The sequence below is a fragment of the Vipera ursinii genome, assembly GCF_947247035.1.
Source record: "Vipera ursinii genome assembly, chromosome: Z".
In the NCBI taxonomy this organism is placed as follows: Eukaryota; Metazoa; Chordata; class Lepidosauria; order Squamata; family Viperidae; genus Vipera; species Vipera ursinii.
In genome coordinates, this window is record NC_139517.1 from 40,129,289 (window position 1) to 40,150,889 (window position 21,601).

General features: G+C 38.3%; 1 protein-coding gene across 1 annotated transcript; it reads right to left on the reverse strand.

Moving 5' to 3' along the window:
- Positions 1-559: 559 nt before the first annotated feature.
- Positions 560-13,985, reverse strand: LOC310648852 (tRNA N(3)-cytidine methyltransferase METTL2-like). Its single transcript, XM_083376926.1, has 9 exons — positions 13,849-13,985; positions 12,137-12,228; positions 11,216-11,583; positions 10,189-10,238; positions 9,617-9,677; positions 8,979-9,118; positions 8,427-8,533; positions 7,240-7,305; positions 560-4,159 (listed from the first exon to the last, which is right to left on the reverse strand). The coding sequence occupies exons 1-9, from the start codon at positions 13,938-13,940 to the stop codon at positions 3,975-3,977; spliced, it is 1,161 nt and encodes a 386-aa protein (XP_083233052.1). The 5' UTR covers positions 13,941-13,985; the 3' UTR covers positions 560-3,974.
- Between the last annotated feature and the right edge of the window lie 7,616 nt (positions 13,986-21,601).

The window sequence follows — 21,601 nt, forward strand, 5'->3', positions numbered from 1 at the left end:
TGATAGGTAAAAAGAGGCATTATATATGTCTTTTCAAGGTCTTCAGAGTGCAGATTTGAAACGAGACTATCCCTGTTGTTGGGAGAAAGTATTTTATATACACCTATTGATTAAACACTCAGTTGGAAGATTCGGTACCATTAAGGAAAGAAATGTGCAACAAATATGCAGATGTAACAAAAAATGTGATATACCCCAAGTACAATACTTCATTCAAATCCTTTCCAGTCTTAAGAACATTCCCATTTTGCTATTACCTTCATAGAACTTTAATCTTCTCTCCCTTGCTGCATCTCCTACGGTACTTACAATGAGATGAACTCTTGATGACGTATTAAATATGCTTGATCACTTGACAACTACTAATTATAAATTGCACACTACTAGATTAATTTATAGCATGTTATGGGAAGTAGTTATGATTTTCTGGCCATGTGATGGACATACAAATGTTCTAAAGATGAATCTGAACTGGAGGACTACTGCAAAAATGACACCTCAACACAAAACATTCTGTAGTCTGTTGGACACAAAAATGAATTCATTACAATAGTTGGAATCTATGCAAGTTAACACCTTTATTTAATGTGTTTGCCTTTTCCTAGAAATAAAACAGTAGAGTCTTGGGAAATCTTTTGGCATCTCTTCAATATAAGGTGCAACTATTTACAGAGACCATCCCAACCTTTTTGCAATATGCAGTCATACTGCAGTTGCATTCAGCAACAGCCTCCGGAATAGTACATACCCAGCAGTGCAGTTTTCCAGTTTCACAAGTTATTCTACTCTGAGATTGCTGATTAACCAGCCATATGCAATTTTACCTTAAAAAACATCAGTTTGTAGCCATACATGTCATCCTCACTCAGAGAAACCCAGTAAAACTCCTGGTGTATTTAACAGCATTCTTACTATCATGGCAAAGGGGCAGGCTGATCAATAAACATTTTCTGCCATAACAGTACTGTAACAGGTCACTCCCGCCATATTTGCTGAGAGGCAGTTTGGTGTAATGGTTAAGGCAATAGGCTAGGAACCAGAATTCTAGTCCTGCCTTAGTCATAAGGCAGTTGGGTTAGCTAATCACTTTCTCTCAATCCAGGGAAGGGCATAATGCCAAACTATTTCTGAAAAACCTTGCCATAAAAACTATAGGAACTTCAGTTCCAGGTAATCTCCAAGAATCAGACATGATCAAATGACAGAAGAAAACATTATAGTACCATTACTTATCTGTTTATTGCATGGGCACATGAACATGTGTACATGCTATTTGCGTGAATATGATTCAAGTTACATAAGTCAAACTACAGACCATTCTTAATAAATACTACTGAATTTGCTTTATCCTAGCTTCAGCCTGATGAGGAAATTGGTATATTTTATAGACTAGGTCAGAGATCCGCAACCTTTTGAGCAGTAGGGACCAGTTCTGTGGAGAGGTTTTTCTGTGGACTTGAGGGGACATGGTTTCATGTACTGCCTGCATCCCGCAGATGGGGCTTTGCTTATTTGTGCGGACTGGTGTCGGTCCACAGACCGGGGGTTGGGGATCCTTGGACTAGGATATCTCTATTATCATTACAGTTTAAAACTTTCTAAAGGACATAGTCCATAAAAATGACAGCATCAAACAATTTGTAGGTATTACTCCAGCCTAAGGAAAATTTGAACAAGCAAAGATGCAAAGCATAAATGGGAAGTAAATTGACTCTTTGCACCCAACTGCTTAACTGTAAAGCAGAGATAACTTGGAAGTGGCAAGAAAGAGGGAACATTATGTAATGCCGCTCTGAAAAGAAACCAGGCTATTGAATCTAGGTTATAAGGTAACTACAAAGAGATGATGGGTAGTTAAGCTAGCCTTTGGGTACTGAACAGACCATCTCTGGAGAAGACCCATGCTACTCTGGATAATGGGAGGGGGCTGCCCAGGCCAATCTTGATGTTTGTAGGGTTCTCATAGCTAAATATCATGTTACTTAGAACTGTGCGTACATGCCCCATTTTGGATCATTTGCCTGTAATGTTTATGACCTGTATCTCTGCAAGAAGCCCATATATGTCCTGCTTACTATGGCAAATTGTAACCTTTCTAAGAGATCTCTTAGATAAAATGTGATAAAAAATAAATTGTATCAGTCTCTAAGGGAGAAAAGAAGGTTATATTTTATCCTGATCAGACCATCTCCTCATCTTTCACAGACACACTCCTTCCAATAGTACAAGTCCTTTGCGCTTCAGAATAGCAAACAAAAACTTCCGGGATTATTATGTAGCATCTATATTTCTACAGTTACTGACCTTATGATGTTAAATGTGATTGCCAATGGACTTGACATTTGGCACCAAAGTAAGCATTACCATACCAATACACATTGCAATGAGCTGTCACCCACATAAAAGGTATTTCTCAGACCTGTGAAATCTTCCTTGGCCGTAAGAAAAAACAACAACTTGCTGTAGTTGATTTTTGCAACTAAAATGGAAAATTGGGTAGTCATGTGGAAGTTCTTGCCAATAAATACTACAAGTCTTCTATGTCTTTCAGAGGGTGCTATTGCTGTGCTAAAATGGCAACACTTTGAAACTGTGGGCCTAGTAAAATGCAGAGCTTCACAAATGCATGATGTTTGATGCTCTGAAGCACATCTACTCAGGGTCCAGAAAACATGCTAGCACCAGTTACATACACAATCCAGGAAGAAGCAAGATTATGCGGAGCTGTCTATTTTAAAACTTTGATCTGTGAGATTATGAACAGGATAGATATAGAGCACAGGAAAAGATGGCTCTTGGGGCTTTATAGAACCTTTGCCTATGTCCCATCCTCCTATTATCCCACACCTTTAATAAAATATTCTATAGCTTAACTATATCTGGAGTGTATCCCAAATCTCATCAACACTACTATTAAAAATAAGCATAACTTTCAGTGTTTGCCCATTCCTATAATATTTGTAATTGCATAGCATATGCTCTCAGCGTCAAAGAAACTATTCATACTTTCACATTTCATGCTAAGAATAGGCTTTCATAACTCTCAGCAAATAACAAATTAGTATACCTGTTAATCTTGCAAGCACATATTCAGTACTATTGTATGCCGATGGTTTCATTTTTGTTCTATACTTGTCCATATCATTTCCATGCAATATGTGTTCCTCTGTATCCTAGCTTAACAGGGAACAATATTCCTAAAAACGATTTGGTAATTATTCTGAGCCATTCCTATTCAGAGACAATGCAAGAATATGAGAAGAACATGGTTTTTATCAGCAATTTAACTTTGAAAAATTTGATCTAAGAGCTGATCAGCTTGCCTGCATAATATTGTAGACCAGGAGGTCCCCAACCTCCAGGCTGTGGCCAGGCCACAGCTTCTTTGGAAACAGGCCGAGGAAGCAGTCAGTGAGTGAGAGCACGCACACGTGAAGCTGCATTTCTGAAAGTGGCACACGCAGGAAACTATCCCTTCACCCACTCCGTCATCTCCTCCGCTGGTCCACTAAGCCAGAAAGGTTGGGAGACTGTTGTAGACCTTCCAAAATTGAAAGCTATTTTGTGATACAAAATTCTCCAAACCTAAAGGGATTCAGTATTGACCAAAAACACATTTTAAAATTTAATGATCTTTTTAAACTAGGGAAAAAAGACCAACTAAGAGAAAACTTTTCTCTTTTCTTTGGCAATGGATAAACTGGGACTGAAGCTGTTTCTGTAAGAATGATGAATAACCCCCAAATATTTTATAAGTAATTATGTAAGTTATGAGAATACCAGGTTGTATCCAAACTCATTAAAAATATTGGATAAACTGAGAAACTTTCCCCCAGTTCCAAATTTAAAATGTTCACCATCGAAAAGTAATGATCATCCAAGAACAGCACAACAGTTATATTGGTGTATCATACATATGTTGATTTCCTCTATAGCATGGAAACATTCTCCCAGAAAAGGATATCTCATTAAGTTCAATTAACAATTGAAGAAATTCTCCCTGCTACAAACTTATTATCTCCTGGTGGCTTCTGATATTTACATTGGATCCAGACCCTGTACATGGTGATTTGTTTTCCTCTGTTCACCTGGAGGCGGCGGTCAACAATATTTTGAATTTTCTCTAAGCCAGCAGTAGAGAATAGTAAATCCAACTCATCTACGATACAAAGGAAAGCATTTGATTTACCTAAGTTTTATTATTTATAGCTGTAAAAAAACAAGTTCCAATTAATTATTAATTGCTACATGGCAATGAAATCTAAAAATATTAATAAAGCCAAGTCATTAAAATTACACCTTTTATGGAAACCACTGTTCCTCAAGACAATTTAGAAGGAATTCCACAGACTATTGAAAGGCTTTTAGAGAGATTGTTGTAGATATTTGGTACCACAGAAATTTCCCTATTTGTCATGGGAAATCATTCAGAAATATAGCCTCAGAAAATAAGAAAATCTGTCAAGCAGTCATGATGGAAAACAAATGAAGTCATGTAGTTCCATAACTAGGAAGACCAGCTAATTTTAAAGATGACAACTAGTACCCTAACTGATTCTGTAACTGATTCTGTAATGATTCAGAATTAATGTACTGCTCCAATGAGAATGAGCTGTCTATGGGGATTCTCAATTAAAGCTATAAGATCATCCCCTCATCAGGAATGCCTCTCAGTTGCAAGCCTTCCTACCCCATTCTGTACCCTGTACATATTTTATGGATGAAGACTAAAATTTGACCTCAGGAAAAAGATAGCAGAAAAGTAAGTAAAAGTGCATTCATGCAGAGAGCTCCTGACACTACTTTGGCATTGGGCAATTATTCTTTTTTTTTAAATTATTCTTAGTTTGTGAAATAAAGACAAAAGCAGTGGGATAATATGGAGAAGATACTATTGTCTGGTTGTAACATTTGGGGAACAGGACAGTCTACTTGTATGATAAAAGGTCTGGTAAGAAATACCCTAGATATTTACAGTTGTTCTGCTCTAAAATGCTAATTTAGAGTAATAGTGATCACAGTTTGTCCAATTGGGATATCATGATAAATTGATTACAAAGAAGCAGAGCCTGCTGCATTTTCCTAATGGCTAAACTTACATCTTTTTTTCTGTGAACCAAGACTATGTAAATTAGACTGTTATTTTTAGGAGGTTTTTTTGTATTTATCTCTTTAATTTTGAGTCTTGTATATTAGTACTATGATGTCAGCATTTAAAAATATCTAATAGCTAGCTTTTATGGTTGGGTTAGGGTTAGACGTCCTCGGACAAGCGCTGGCTCTTCGGCTTTGAAACGGAGATGAGCACCGGCCCCTAGAGTTGGAAACGACTAGCACGCATGTGCGGGGGAACATTCATTTATTTATTTATTTATTTATTTATTTATTTATTTATTTATTTATTTATTTATTTATTTATTTATTTAATTGGATTTGTATACCGCCCTATTCCCGTAGGACTCAGGGCGGTTTACAGGGCAGTTAAAACCATGAATACAAAAAATTAAAAACAAATAAAACAATTAAATTAAATTCAAGCCCCAAGAGTAAATCTAAAACCCAGTTAAATTAACAACCCCACAGTCTGGACCAAACAGATCGAAGAGCCAAGTTTTCAGGCCCCGGCGAAATGAGCGAAGGTCGGGGGTAGTCCTAGGTTCTGTGGGTAGTTGGTTCCATAGGGCAGGCACACCCACAGAGAACGCCCTTCCCCTGGGAATAACCCGCCGGCATTCATTAACCGGCGGTACCCTGAGAAGGCCCTCCCTGTGGGGGTGCACAGGACGATGGGAAGATGATGCCGGTAGCAGGTGTTCCCTTAGATAGTCCGGACCCAAGCCATTTAGGGCTTTATAGGTCATTACCAGCACCTTGAATCTCACCCGGAGGGCAACCGGAAGCCAATGCAGCTCACGGAGAAGAGGTGTTAAATGGGAGTATCGGGAAGCTCCCATCAAAACTCGCGTAGCTGAATTCTGCACCAGTTGAAGCCTTCGGGTGGTCCTCAAGGGCAGCCCCATGTAGAGGGCATTGCAGTAGTTTAACTGGGAGGTCACGAGCGCATGAGTGACTGTACGTAGAGCATCTCGGTCCAGATAGGGACGCAACTGGCGCACCAGGCAAATCTGGGCAAAAGCCCCCCTGGTCACGGCTCCTATATGATCTTCCAAACTGAGCCGTGAATCCAGGAGGACTCCCAAGTTGCGAGCCCTATCAACAGGGGGTAATACCTCATCCCCTATTGTTAATGATGGAGAAGGCTGGTCAGCCCGAGATGCCGGTATGAACAGCCACTCAGTCTTGTCAGGATTGAGACGAAGCCTGTTTCTCCCCATCCAAACCCGGACCGCCTCCAGGCAATGGGACATCACAGTGAGGGCATCACGGGGTTGGGTCGGGGTGGAAAGAAAAAGTTGGGTATCATCAGCGTACTGGTGATACCCCACCCCGAAACCACGAATGAGCTCACCCAGCGGCTTCATGTAGATGTTGAACAGGAAGGGAGAGAGGACCGACCCCTGAGGGACTCCACAAACGAGAGATCTTGGGGTGGACCTCTGTCCTTCCGTCAACACCGACTGCGAGCGGCCCAGGAGGTAGGAGGAGAACCACTGTAAAACGGTGCCTCCCACTCCCAGCCCCCTGAGACACCGCAGTAGGATAACATGGTCGATGGTATCAAAAGCTGCTGAGAGGTCTAATAGGACTAGGATAGAGGAACAACCCCTGTCCCGAGCCCGCCAGAGATCATTCACAAGTGCGACCAATGCCGTCTCTGTGCTATGCCCAGGTCTGAAACCCGATTGGTACGGGTCGAGATAATGTTTCCTCCAGGAACAGAGGAAGCTGATGCGCTACCGCACTCTCAACAACCTTCGCCAAAAAGCGAAGGTTGGAGACAGGACGATAGTTATTCAAAATCGCCGAGTCCAGGGTGGGCTTCTTGAGGAGTGGCTTCACCACTGCCTCTTTCAAGGCAGAAGGGAAAACACCCTTGCTCAAAGAAGCAGTTATTACTGCCTGGAAACAGCAGTACCTTTACCTTTATGGTTGGGGACCACACGCTGTAGTTCTATGGGAATATAAGAGTGGTAATATAAATGCTATTTTGAGGCTTTATCGTTTTCAGTTTTTCAAGAAATAAAAAGCTGGAGAGCAAATAAAATGCTTCAGACTTTAGGGCCTAACCTCATACTGATATTTAAGCCTCATTACTGTGTAAAACTGCCATTTGATTACCTTGTGTGAAGAAATAAACTCTGGTTCCATCTCCTTTCACATAGAAATTATCAGCCAGACACTGACCTGAAGAGAGGAATGAGATTTCACTGCAAATGCATTTGTTCCAATTTCCTTCTTTCTCCCACTACCTCCCCACAAAAATTAAAGGCAACAATAACCCATTCACTGTCAAAATACTTCAGCAAAGACAATAGTTTTTTCTACACTTAGTACACAGTGGTACTTCAGTTCTTGCTGAAGCATTCTTAAATTTATGAACCATATGCAGAAATCTAGTAGCAACAACTAGACAGTGGTCTTTGGATAAAAAAGAGCTCACACAATCTACAACTTATTTCTGATTTCTTTACCCTCAGAAGTGCTTGTATGTCTGTCAAATATTGAAAATAACATTAAGCAACTGTTCCTAATTTACTTTCCCACATTGTCAGAAATATTCTGATATGCATTTTGCCAAAGACATAACTTGCTTATTATTATTGGAACAAGACAGCCACTTCCTGCATGGCTATAAGTAATTCCTGGTTAAAAGCTAAAAACGTTGCCCATGAAAGAACAAGAAAAGGCAGTTTTTATCAAATAGGACATAGATTTTGATGTTTACTTTGTGTGAATTACTAAATCACTTTCTGAACTTTTTGAAGATCATCACACGTTAGGGTTTTGCAGTGCAGTGTCTGTGATTATATCTGCACATATGACCTCTATAATTGCATTCATAAAACCTCAAAATTAAATTAAAACTTTCTTTTTTAAAAATGTGAAATCTCACAATGGAATATCACAAAATATCAGGGTACACATCTGAAATTCCATGAAATGTTAAAACAGAACACCAGATTTCACTGGACCTGATGATTATAGATTATAGGATTTAATCCCTTTAAAAAAATAGTGCTCATATCACATACTTCTTGCAATCATCATCATGAATCACCATTGGTGCACAAACCATAGAAGTCACTGATATTGGAAACTCCAAAAAAATTGTCATTCATTTGCATACAATAATATCTTTTGAAGAAATTGTTATGCTGTTTTTGTTAATAGAGCAGAACAAACATAGTCCTGTACCTACTCAAACCACTTCGATATCTAGTTTCATGAAAATGGCTAGTATTTCCTTTTACCAAGATGCAGAGTGATTACAATTTTTAAATATCATATTTTTACCTTTACCCTACCTTTCTTAAAGCGAAGCTGGGCTAGATCAAAACGGCCATAATCTCGCAATAAAATAATTCCACCAGGTTTTAGAAGTTGGCTAAGCCTATTGATCACACATTGCATTCTGGGAAAAAGAAAGAGAAAAGACTCAATGCCAATTGAGGCTCAGTACAAAAATTTTATTTAGGAACAGGCTATTGTATCTCTACCCTCCCCAATTTCTCTGTTAGACAAATACAATGTAACATCATTGTTACATTGGTGGAGCAGTGGGCTAATGCCTCCTTAAGTAACACCAGCTGCCTGCTATTAGTGCAGGTTCGCATCCCACCAGGCTCAAGGTTGACTCAGCCTTCCATCCTTCCGAGGTAGGTAAAATGAGGACCCAGATTGTTGGGGGCAATTAAGCTGACTTTGTAATAATGCCGCTTGGGGTGTGTGTGAAAGCCCTAATAAGCAGGCATATACATAGAATGAAGGCTACTGCTAAGATTGTAAGCCGCCTTGAGTCTTCGGAGAAGGGTGGGATATAAATGGAATTAAAATTAAAAAAAATCAGTATTTCATACTTTTCTGGAAGAATAGATGAAAGGACGAAGATAAGAACTACCACATCAAGGCTCTCATCTGGCATTGGAAAAGGAATCTGATTCTTGGTCAGGTCATGAACGAAGGCAAAGCAACGAGAGGCATCATATTCTGGATGGGCCTGTATGTTCACACAATTATCTTTCTTATAGCAGTTCTTATTTCACAGAAACCTGTGGAGTAAATTAAGCTAAGAGACAGCAACTTGCCCAAATCCCACCCAGGCAGCTTCAAAGCTGTATCAGGGACTTTCCAGATGTTCCAATCCACACATAAACTTGCTATAGCAAACCACAGACACACACAGAGACTTAACAGGATAAATAGTTCTATTTCACACAGATGCTTATTTTCAGAAATGAACAGCATTTTTTTAAAGGGGCTTTTTAAATGAAGAGTTGATGTTCTATGAGAGGAGTCATGAGACAGTAATAAATGGAGCTCACCCTTCTCCTCACTGTTCTTGTTTTTTGTTTACAGGGGTGATGTATTGTTTAAATTTCTCTACTCTTAATATTCAACATAATTATGTTAGGTGACAATAAACATTACACACTTTCATAAATAAAGGAGACTAGCTAAGAAAATTTTAAAAAATGACTTCATTTTTTAAAATTACCAGGACAAGATCCACTGCTGTAGTAGAGAAGTCACAACAATACACAAAAAGGCCTGGATCACTGAAATGAAACAGAAGTTTTATCAGGAACACTTTGTTTACAAGGGACAAGCTGCTGCAGAGTATCCAAGATAGCATCTAGAGCACGATTTTCCATTAGAAAGCTGCTAAATATGGCATAACAATTAGGCCCAGCAGGAAGATGAACTTTCAATTCAAAACTTTACTCCCCAGTCAAGCAGAATTAAATTTTAGCCAGGTCAAATCAAATGACTAGAAACATAACAAAGATGGAGCAAAATGTCCACTGTTGTTGCAAGGACAATTTTTATTTAAATACAGTGATTGGCTTTCCTGCTTTCAGATATATACAAATTATTTCTATTATACAGATATAAACTGTACATAATTTCAGAAGATTAGTCTTCATGTTTGGGAAAAATCTCCTGAACTGGAAATGGATTACTTCAAAATGGATTACTTCAAAATAAGGATATGCATCTAAGTGATCACACAATGCTAGAAAGTGTCTATGCAATCTATAGGTTTGCATTATTTGTAATTTTTCTTACCTGTTGGTTTGAAGGATAGGAAAGACAGTGTTTCCTGTACCACATCCCACCTGTCAATAAAAGAAACAGGTTTGAATTATTTTGCTGTGATAAAATTAATGTAATAATAAAATTGTTAGCTTTGCGATATTCAAAGACTTTTGTTACTTTCATTTCAAGAGATTACTGTGTTTTCCCTTCTGGAAATAATTGTTATTATCTTCATGTATTGCCATAAACATCTTATTTCTGTGGTCAGCAATTAGGCCTATTTTTTTTTAAAGGACTGCACTTGTAAATCAAATGCAACAGATAAAAGCATCTTAATACTCTTTGGAAAAGTCATGCAGTTTCCTTTAAGAGCCATCTAGTTTAAAAAGTTGCCAGTTATTCATTCCTAAAACTTTTTTCATTCATATTGTACTTTTCAAATGCAAAACACACTATCTGGCAAGGCTCACAGGCAGCACGAATGAAGGCATATAGTAAGTTTTGGAGTAATTATGACTTTGGAAACAAAGAAATACAGGCTTGAACTCTCTCTTAACAGTTACTTAATGACATCTAACACAAGGAACATACCATCATAATCACTGTCTGATGTTATTGTCTTAGGGCACCTGCAACAGTTAGAAGGTCTATGCAAATTGATGTTGCATTGCATTCAAAGCTATTGTAGAGAGACTAAAGATAGAATTCAAGGTGACATTGTGATTCAAAAGTGAAGTATTATGCTTCAATGCCTTCAGCAATGGACAAACAACTTCACTTTGTCTGGGAAGTAATTAGAAAGGCTAGCAGAAAGCAGAAGTATGTTCTGTGCATGTGCAGAATAAAGGTAGACCCTTACAGCAGCCACTTTAATGTGGCTTGGCTGGACTGAGCTTTTAATTAACCACATGGACCTGCTTTAGTTGAAATAAAGTGCCTCTTTGATGCTTTGCATAATAGTAGTAGCCATTCCTCCTGAACAGGGTGCTGAGTTAATTAGGATTGTGCACTGAATGCAGCCTGCCCATCCTTAAATTATGACTTGCAGTGTTGTTACCTCTAATATTCTGTATGTGGCAGATGATCCTGGGAAGTCACTGTTTTTTATTACTTTCTTTTCCTGCAGCTGTGATGCCATTTTATCTTCTGACTGCAGCTGATAAGTAATGTTGCTATTATCCTTTCTTTCTGTATCCAGATGTTCCAAGCCTTTATTATTTCCTGTACAAAGTTTAGAGTAGCTTCCAAGAATTGAATTTTTGATGTTTTTCACAGTTTCCTTATGCATGCCAGTCTGACCTTGATGATGATTTAGAGCTAGTTCAGGAAATTCAGTGAACAACCAGTGTCGATCTTTAAAAAATCCATTTTCATGGGTTTTATAGAAATCATCCCAATACATGTTGGCATTGATTTCATAAGCATCTTTGAAGAAAGGCAGAGGATAATAAGTCAACAATTCCATTTACAAAAAGAGTCTCACAAATTACATAGCATAATTTAGCAATATCTTAAGTGTAGCAGGAACTCTGCTTTAAATTGCTGCCCTTTCATTTAAGACATTTGCTGTTGTAACTAGTTTCTCATACACCCAAGAAGCACATCCTTCGAAATCAGATAATATCTGAATCTGTTCTCTGAAGTTAAGAGACACTTATGCTAGGAGCTTGCATATTTTTTAAAAATGATATTCTAACTAGGAAACCTGTAATTAATACATTTGTGTCAATCATGGATATCATGAAGAGTTAAGCTACTAATCTGTCCTAATGATTTCAATGGAACTAAAACCAAAATTTTAGATTGAGATCAATATATTTATTACTATCCTTTGTTTTTACTATATTGTTTCATGTTTGTCTTAATTTTATTAAAAAATCATTTGATAGAAATATATATGGTTCTGTTGAATATATATATTGTATTGTTAGGGTTGTCAGATATAAAAAGAAGCATTTCATTATATAGTCTGAAGTACCTTGCTGATCTTGTGGTACTAACTGCATGCTCTGTTCTTGGACCTTTGATTGTGCAGCAGCTTCCTGCTCTTCAGACCATTCCACATTATCCCTACAAAAAAGAAATGTTAATTCACCACAGTTAATTGTTAAGTATTAAAATCCAATTCTTTAGTACAAAGATAGAAGGCTACAGAAACATCAATAATAGAGGAATGGATTGTAAAGACAGCCTAGTTTGCAGAAATGGCTACATTGACTTGTTTAAGGAGGGAACTAGAATTACATTTATAAATTACTGGAAACCCTTTATAGTCATTTTGCTGAAAATGGATAAAAATTAAATTGTTTCAATTGATTAGAAAGGTTTGTTTATGGGACGAAAGGAAGTATATTTTCAATATGGGAGAGTGGAAATGGTAATTTCTAAGAATAACCAATGCAAATAAGACAAAGCTGCTTTAAATACTTTTCTTGCTTTTCTTACTTTTTATTTTTCTTTTACCCTTATATAATTCTTTTCTTTTTTCTAATTCTTCTGTTTCTGCAGTTTTTAAAATCTTGTAAAATCTTTTTAATAAAAACTTCATTAAAAAAATTAAAACTAATTCAGGCCTAATTTTGCACACAGTTGCCATCAAACAAAATAACCAAACATACAAAGGACAAATATTTTTGTACATATGATGTAGGGAAAGTGGCCAGCGATATCCAAGGCAAAATTTAATGTCACCAGCAATTATATCATGTAAGTATAGCTAATTAAATACAGGTAGACTTTGCTCACATTTAGTGACCACATGAAGTTATAGCAGGATATTAAAAAGGCTTGCAACCAATCTTTGCATTTACAACAGTTGCAGAATCATGGGGTCACATAATTGCCATTTATGCTCTCTGCAACTGGCTTGTGACAAGCAGAGTTAATGGGAGACCAAGCAAGTAAAATTGTAAGTGGCAGTTATATAATATTTGCTTAATGATCAAAATGGCAGTGAAGTAGTAAACCCAGGGCTTTTTTTTTGTCATAGAATGCCCAGAACGGAGTTCTGGCACCTTTTTTGGATGGAACCTTGTAGGGTAGACAAGGCAGGTTGTATGACCTTTGTGAGTTCCGGCACTTTTTTTTTTTTTTACAAAAAAAGCACTCGGTAAAACCATCACAATCACATGATTTTCTGCTTAGTGACTGTGACCCTTCACAACAGAGTTACCATACTGTACTTGTGTTCTGAAATAAAATGTGGCACTGTGTTATGACATCATCTTTTATGTGTCCTCACTTTCACGCCATAAGGAGTAATGGAGTTTTCAGTGAAAGATAAAAATCGGAGCTAAAATAGCTGGTGGCTTGGTGTAGTCATAAGGCTTTATAAAGATGAGAAAAAAACAATTAAATACTGTGTATTCATCCCCCCCCCCATTTTTCTCTCATGGAGCCCTTATTCTTGATTACTACTGAAACTAATTCAGCTGAACGTCATGTTCATAAACATAAACTGAACATCATCTCTTTATTTACCATTTCATCTTCCTTTGTTAACTAAGCTTAATATTTCATCCTTTCGATCTGTTTAGATCCAGCATTAATATAGTAAGGGTGGAGAATAAAACCGATACGCGGTTTTGTTTTACTTTGTGAGATCCTGCGTAGGGAGCTGGCACAAACTACGGAGTAGCTAAAAGGATAAGAAAAGAGATTGCAGAAAGAAGCAGCACAATCGTTACTTACCAGGCGTTGTGTTGAAAAATCCGAGCCGCATCAGTGAGAAAACGATTCCCAAACTGCTTCCTTTTCTTTTCATCCTGGCTGGGCGCAGCCATAATGTAAGGCTAACACGGCAGACGGGTCAAGAGAATGAACATCTGACCCGGAAGAAGAAGGAGAGGAATTGATTTCTTGTGCTTTCTATAGCTTTTGACGTTCACGGGAAGGAGAAACGAGATCGCCCAATGCGCGTGCGTGAGATGTTAAGGCTTGGTTTAACTTGCTTCCGAAGCGTGCCTTTACTTTAATGAGGAGATTGCCTGCTTCCAGGATTTCTTATTTCAAGTTTTCTTCGAAAATGAATCTTGAGACAGCTTGTCGCCCTAGAGTTTTGTTCCTTTCTAGAAGGAAGGGATATCTGCCCATAGACATTAATGGATCCCGTCTTCTAAAAAGTACTGTATTGGGTTGCAAATAACACTTCCGCAAAACCCGAAAATTGATTTTAACTAAACATCTGACATCTTTACAAGTCAACGAAGAACAACATTTCTGCCTACAGCTGAGGTCTAGAAGTCACGAACAAAGTACCAAAAGATCTTGTTTACAACCCAAATGAGAGCATTTTAGTTGGAAATGAATGACAAGTCCATACTTAATCTTTAACTGGTATGGAGGTTTGATCACTCAGAAGTGAGTAATAAATATTATTCCTTATGCACAATTTCTATCTTGTCATATGTTTTAAAAAGAATTAAGACACTTGAAGGAGCTGTACACAGATGGTACTACTTAGTCAAATATAATTAATTTTGAAAAAGTTAAGCAGGATTGATTAAATTAGTATTTTGATGAGGAATCCTAGAGACTAGACTGGGAAGTTTTAAAAACAAAACCACCTCTACATTATTGTCCTCCCCCCACCCCCAAAAAAATCCAACATGGAGATATGTTGGATTTTTTTGTGTAAGACTTTACAAACACAACTGTTCTGTGCACAGAACATGACAACTGGGATAGATGGTCTGTGCCGAAATCAAAACACCCAAGAACTGTTTGACCCCTTTATGAACCAAAACTCAGTTGTTCTGGCAGAACTGATACATACATGGATTGGGATTGCTAGGTAAGAATAGGAAATATCCAATGATATTGCTGCCAGCTGTAGCAAGGAAAGGCCCTGAGAAAATTGGGGGCCAGAAGAGTATGGTGTGCTGGAAGCTAAATACAGTGATGATATAAAAGAACTTTGATTTTATTTAACTCATAAAAGGAAAGGAAACTCACAATAATAATTTTTGTTTCTGATGAAATTGTTTGAAACTGGCAGAATTTCTGGAACGCAATAGATTGTCCCATAGATTCCTAAAATTGTACATGAAATTATCAAAAGTCCCAACCTTAAAAATGCAGATTGTGCCCTTTGGCTGGATAATGGTCTTGAGTGTTATTCCCCCCCCCACCCCATGTGTATGTAAAAATATAAGAAACTCTAATTACACTGTTGGGTTATTATGGCTAGTCACACTCCCTATGTCACACTCACCCAACCTATGTGACACATTTATTGTATTGAAATAAGCAGGACTCCTATATGGGCTACCTCAAGTTGTACAAAAAGAAGGATATAAACTTAAACAATCAGCAGATAATTTTATTTTTCAGCTTGAGGGCCCAAGATACATAATGCTTTATCTGACAGCATTCTCAGTCTGCAGTTAACATACAGTAAAATTTCCTTCAACTCAATCATAATTTCTGATAACTTCATGGTCTTCATATAGTTTTTCTGGCAATAATTCAGGTATGTCATTGCCTTCTTGCAGGATTTTTAACCTTTTTATGTTTCTATTTTCCATTCATTTAAAATCATGGTATGCTGCTTCATAACTGCTGATTAAGCCCAACCTTTGTTAGTTGACTAGGGCTGGGAACCTGAGTGAATAAGCCTGTAATAAGGTCAGCTGGATGTCCCAGTTTGCAATGAAGAAATAACTTCATTGGTAAGGTGATTTTGTTGCAAACTTAAAAACAGCACAACTGTCATAAAATTGGATAGGGGTTTTGATCCCAATTTTTCCACTGATTTGTGCAAGAATTTCTTCCATTCAGAATCATTATTTTTTCTTTTTTTCCAGTTGAAAACCAGATTTACCTGTTCAGTAATAATAATAATAATAATAATAATAATAATAATAATAATAATAATAATAATGATGATGATGATGATGATGATGATGTTGGAAGGGACCTTGGAGGAGCCAGATTGTTGGGGGCAATTAAGCTGACTTTGTAATAATGCCGCTTGGGGTGTGTGTGAAAGCCCTAACAAGCAGGCATATACATAGAATGAAGGCTACTGCTAAGCTTGTAAGCCGCCCTGAGTCTTCGGAGAAGGGCGGGATATAAATGGAATTAAAATAAATAAAATCTAGTCCAACCCCCTGCTCAGGCAGGAAACCTTATACCATTTCAGGCAAATGGCTGTCCAGTCTCTTCTTAAAAACCTCCAGTGCTGGAGCATTCACCACCTCTGTAGGCAGGTTGTTGCTTCTTGTCCTGCTTTCAGGTGCTTTGGAGAATAGAATAGTAAGAATAGAATAGAATAGAGAATAGAATGGAGAATAGAATAGAGAATAGTAAGTGTGATCTAGTTATTATTCTTGGTTAAGCATTTAGATCATGTGTTCATAGAGTAGCCAGTATGCCATTCAATAGAATCTACATGCAGTTCAAAAATGACCATTTAATCTACAGGTGCATACTCTAATAATTAATGCTAAATGAATTCAATGGAACATTGTAACAAATAATGGATTAAGCACTGAAGGAGGATATTCTAATCATGACTAATAGCTTTGTAGATGGAGAGGAATCTGTATTGCTAACAGAAAAATTGGATCTAGAAACCTGCAGTGATGCAGGATAATAGCTGATACTTTTCTGTAGAAAATGGTATGGTATTTCAATAACACAATCTACATGTAGAGTACCTGTAGATCTCAAAATGGACAACACTGTAATCACATAGATTATATCTTCTATAGTAGTGGATGGAAAGTTTTGTGCTGACTTGCAGAAACATCAGTTACTAATCACCAAAAATGCATCTGACTGAAAAGAATTACAAAGAGTCCAATTCCAATGAGACGTAAGTTTGAATGTGCCTGAAGAAAATAGATTGAGGTTAGCAACAAATTAAAACCTGGACCTTGTGGACAAGGGAATTGTGAGAGAATTATTGTTAAAAGAGGAAGCTGGAAATTGCATAAGAACAGCCAGAAAGAAATGAATGTATTGACTATCAAACAAAACCACAGAAATAGTAAAAGAAAGGAGAGGAGATGTTGGAGAAACTACAAAATTTAATGAAAACTTCCAACAACAGACAGTACGAGATAAAAATATATATCTGAACTTGGCATGTAGATACACAGAAAATAACAAAATGACAAGAAACAATATATAGTATTTAGAAAAATTAGGGAAATTATGGAAGCATTTCAACATGAAAACATGCAAGGAATAGACAGAAAAACTGCACAAGAAGACCAAGTCAGATGAGATTGTATTCAAGAGGAAAGAATTCTAGGATGAGCTAATAATGCTGAGGAGGAGGTCAGCTGGGCTGTAAACCACCTGACAAAAAGGAAAGTCCAAGAAATAATTCAAATTTCTGAAAAGTACTTAAAAGGCTGGCAAGGAAACAATATTATAACCCCCCCTCTGTCACCAAATAACAAAAGAAAAAAAAGCAGCATGGTCACATATGATGCCTGGATGCAGTGAATGGATTCTGGGCAAAAAGCTTAAAAAGATTGACTCTTGAGTTATAATGGGGAGGAAATTGCTTTATGTTTTTTTGATAATTAAGATCAATATTCAGTACTAGAGGAACTTAAACTCAAAAGTTAATTGGAACCAATGATGAAACAAAAACATTTCTACTTTGGACACATCATGCTGATGCAACTACGAGCAATATGGTAATGCTGGGGAAGGTGGATAGAAGGAAAAGAGGCTGACAGTGCATGCCCTGCCAAAGTAAAGTAAGCAGACTCTGGTATATGAAAGATTAAATAGAGTTTAGGAAAGATGAATAAAAGGAAAATGCCTTTAAGATATCCTTTTCCGATAATTACAACTGTCTCTGCTTCTAGCTTTGGATTTACTATGGGAGGGATCAGAATTGTAGCTTCTCATCTATGAAAAACTTTACTACATGGTGATAGATTTCTACAAATTCTACATCCAACTAGATTAAAAGAAAGAAAAAAAGTATGAGTGGTTTCACCTTGGTGGAAGAATTGAAACTGAAATAACACAATGTATCTTTTCTTGCTACCTCCTTACTCTTTTGAAAATGACACCTAATTTAGGCATTGTTTGCATTAAAAAATTGTACCTTGCAGCACTTAAATTATAAATACATAAAAGCAAGTTTTTAAACCTTAAGTTGTGAAGGAGGCACTAGTGTCTCTGAACTCCAAAGCCAACCTCTCAGATTCCTTCCACATTCAAAAGTGAGGCATGCCACATGGCAGACCTTCTGAGGATCTAGCAATTAAAAATAGCTAGGAAAAGGGTAGAGGAGTGACATAAACCTCTTCCTTCCTACCATTACTATAATAGCTGGCTGGAGGCGGTGAGGGTCTGGATGGGGAGGAACAGGATTCGTCTAAATCCCGACAAGAGTGAGTGGCTGTGCATACCGGCATCTAGGGTTGTCAATTCTATTCCATCTTTATCTATAGGGGGTGAGGTGTTATCCCCCGTAGATAGGGCTCGCAACTTGGGTGTCCTCCTTGATTCACAGCTCAGTTTTGAAGATCATATAGGAGCTGTGACCAGGGGGGCTTTTGCCCAGATTTGCCTGGTGCACCAGTTGCGGCCCTACTTGGACCGAGATGCCCTACGCACAGTCACTCATGCGCTCGTGACCTCTCGGATAGACTACTACATGGGGCTGCCCTTGAATACCACCCGGAGGCTCCAGCTGGTGCAGAATGCAGCCGCACGAGTTGTGATGGGGGTTTCCCGATACTCCCATGTAACGCCTCTGCTCCGCGAGCTGCATTGGCTTCCAGTTGTCTTCCGGGTGAGATTCAAGCTGCTGGTGATGACCTATAAAGCCCTAAATAGCATGGGTCCGGGTTATTTACGGGAGTACCTTTTGCCGGCGTTAACTTCCCATCGTCCTGTGTGCTCCCACAGAGAGGGCCTCCTCAGGGTGCCGTCGGTCAGGGAATGTCAACTGGCGGCCCCCAGGGGGAGAGCATTCTCTGTGGGCGCGCCTGCCCTCTGGAATCAGCTCCCTGTTGAGCTTCGGATGGCTCCCGACCTTCGCTCCTTCTGCCGCAACCTGAAGACTTGGCTATTTGAACTTGCCAGCCTGGACTGAGGGACTGGGATTTTAGTTCTTAAATTTTAAAAATTTTAAATTTTAGAATGTGTTTTATTGTTTAGGGCTATTGGTTTAATTTCATTTTAATTTTTGTATATTATGTGTTGTTTATAGTGTTTAATTGCCCTGTACACCGCCCCGAGTCCCTTGGGAGAGGGGCGGTATATAATTCCAAATAATAAATAAATAAATAATAAATAATTCTGTGGGGGTCCTGCAGTTGCCCAAAAAATCCTTATTCCCTTCCTGCTTGGCCTTCACTATTTATGCTCCTCCCAACTTGGCTGCTTCATAGGTATCCCATACCTGGATGGTATTGTTTTGCTGCCATTTAGTGATGTTTTGCAGCCAAATTTGGGACCCCCAGGCCTAGTCTTTTCCCCCACACTCCTTTACAAGACAGACAAGTGAGAGATGTGCCACCCCATCCTATAACCCTGCTTCCAGTTGAGGGGAAGGCAGGGGAAAGGCTCCTCATCGTTCGTTGATTTTAACTTCTATAGCCTATTCCGCTACACTTTTGATTGGGGCCTTGAGCTGGCGCTAGCATATCTCCTTTGTAAAGATCCAGACGGACAGTACAATAGTTTGGGAAAAATGTAACTGCCAATAGCTGTCATTTAGTCCCATGAAATTTTGCAGCTCAGAAATGGTACCCCTCTACATCAACTGGGCGGGCTTAAGCTGGAGGGCAAGGGCTGAGCAGCAAGGGAAAAAACCCAGTGATTCCTTGTCCCTTGACTGCCAATGTTACTGCTACCAGAAATGAGGTGCAGAAATATGGTAATCAGAAAAGAATGAGCAAAAACCACTGAGCAAGAATTAGCAGATGTAAATTATACGAAAAGGAGCGTGTATTTGTCTTTATTTAAGACAGTGTTTCTCAACTTTGGTAAGTTTTAAATAGAAACATTTTTGGCTCTTAGAATTCTCTAACCAGCAGGGCTGGCTGGGGAATTCTAGGTGTTGAAATCTATTTATCTTAAATTTGCCAAGGTTTAGAAACCCTGACGTAACTACAGATGGCATATATTTGGTGGTACTTAAATTTATATACCACTTCATAGTGCTTTACAGCACTTTCCAAGCAGTTTATAGAGTCAGCATATTCTCAAAGTGTAATCTGGGGTCCTCTAGGGGTCAACAAGACCTTTCAGCAGGGAGTGTGCAAAATCTAAGAAATAATTTAAAATTTCTCAATTATTTCTCATAAATAAACTTGAACTCTTTTAAGATCCACAATATTTTTAAGAATTTAAAGCTTTTTATAGTTAAATTACTGCTCTATCTCCTCCTTGTTTTAAGTTGGTGATTCTTCCTAAAATAGTTATTCTGTTTCTAAAATTTCTGGGATGGTGTTCTATCCTGATTATAAAAATATTTTATCAGAGAAATTAACAATCCCTGGTATAAGTGCCAATTTGTCCTTCAGAATTGCATCATAATTTGGATAAGATCACACTCTTCATTTTATACAGATATTTCTGGAATGAAGTTTAAATATACATCCAAATATAGAATCTTTTCTATTTGCATCTGTTTTGTTGAATCACCTAGAATAAACGGAATGACGTGCCCTAATTAATGCTGTTTCATAACACACTGTATTTTCAAATATAATATCCTCTATCCATCCATAGTTAGTTCCTTTCCGGATATAATTGCATTGTTACAAACTAAACGTTAACAGTCCTAGCAGTTGAGGGGAAAGAGGGAGGGATAGAAAAGTTCTGGGAAGTTAGGATAGGAAGAGGATAGTGGAACATGCCAGTCTGGGAGTCCTTTCCTTACTGTAGAGCAGAGGCCTCCAACCTTTTCGGCACCAGCGACCAGTTCTGTGGAGAAAGATTTTTCTGCGGACCAGAGGGAGCGTGGTTTTGTGTACTGCCTGCATCCAGCGGATAGGGCTTCACTTCTTTGCGCAGCCCGGTTGCTGGTATGCCGTGGCCTGGTGCCAATCCACGGACCTGGGGTTGGGGACCCCTGCTGTAGAGAACATTGTGATTAAGGCCCATTGCTGTGGGAACTAAGAAAATGGGCTATTGGACAATGTCATGTTGCTTTATTGGCAGTGATGGCAGAATTGGCTGAGAAGAGACAGGGAAAGAAAAGCTCTGGGAAGACTGAGGGAGCAAAACAAACTAGCATGGTTATATTTGCTCTGTGAAATCCTTCCCACTGGGTTTTAACTAAAACCTGGAATAATAAAAAGGTTGAGAGTTTAAAACAAAACACATTTCTCATTTATGCGCTCCCTTGAACAAGACATGAATACATTGTTGGCTTTGCACATTGAATGAAGCCATAATATAATTAACTTGTTTCTTTTTTCCTTTTTCTTTTTTGCAGAACTTGCTAAATGCCCTTCATGCA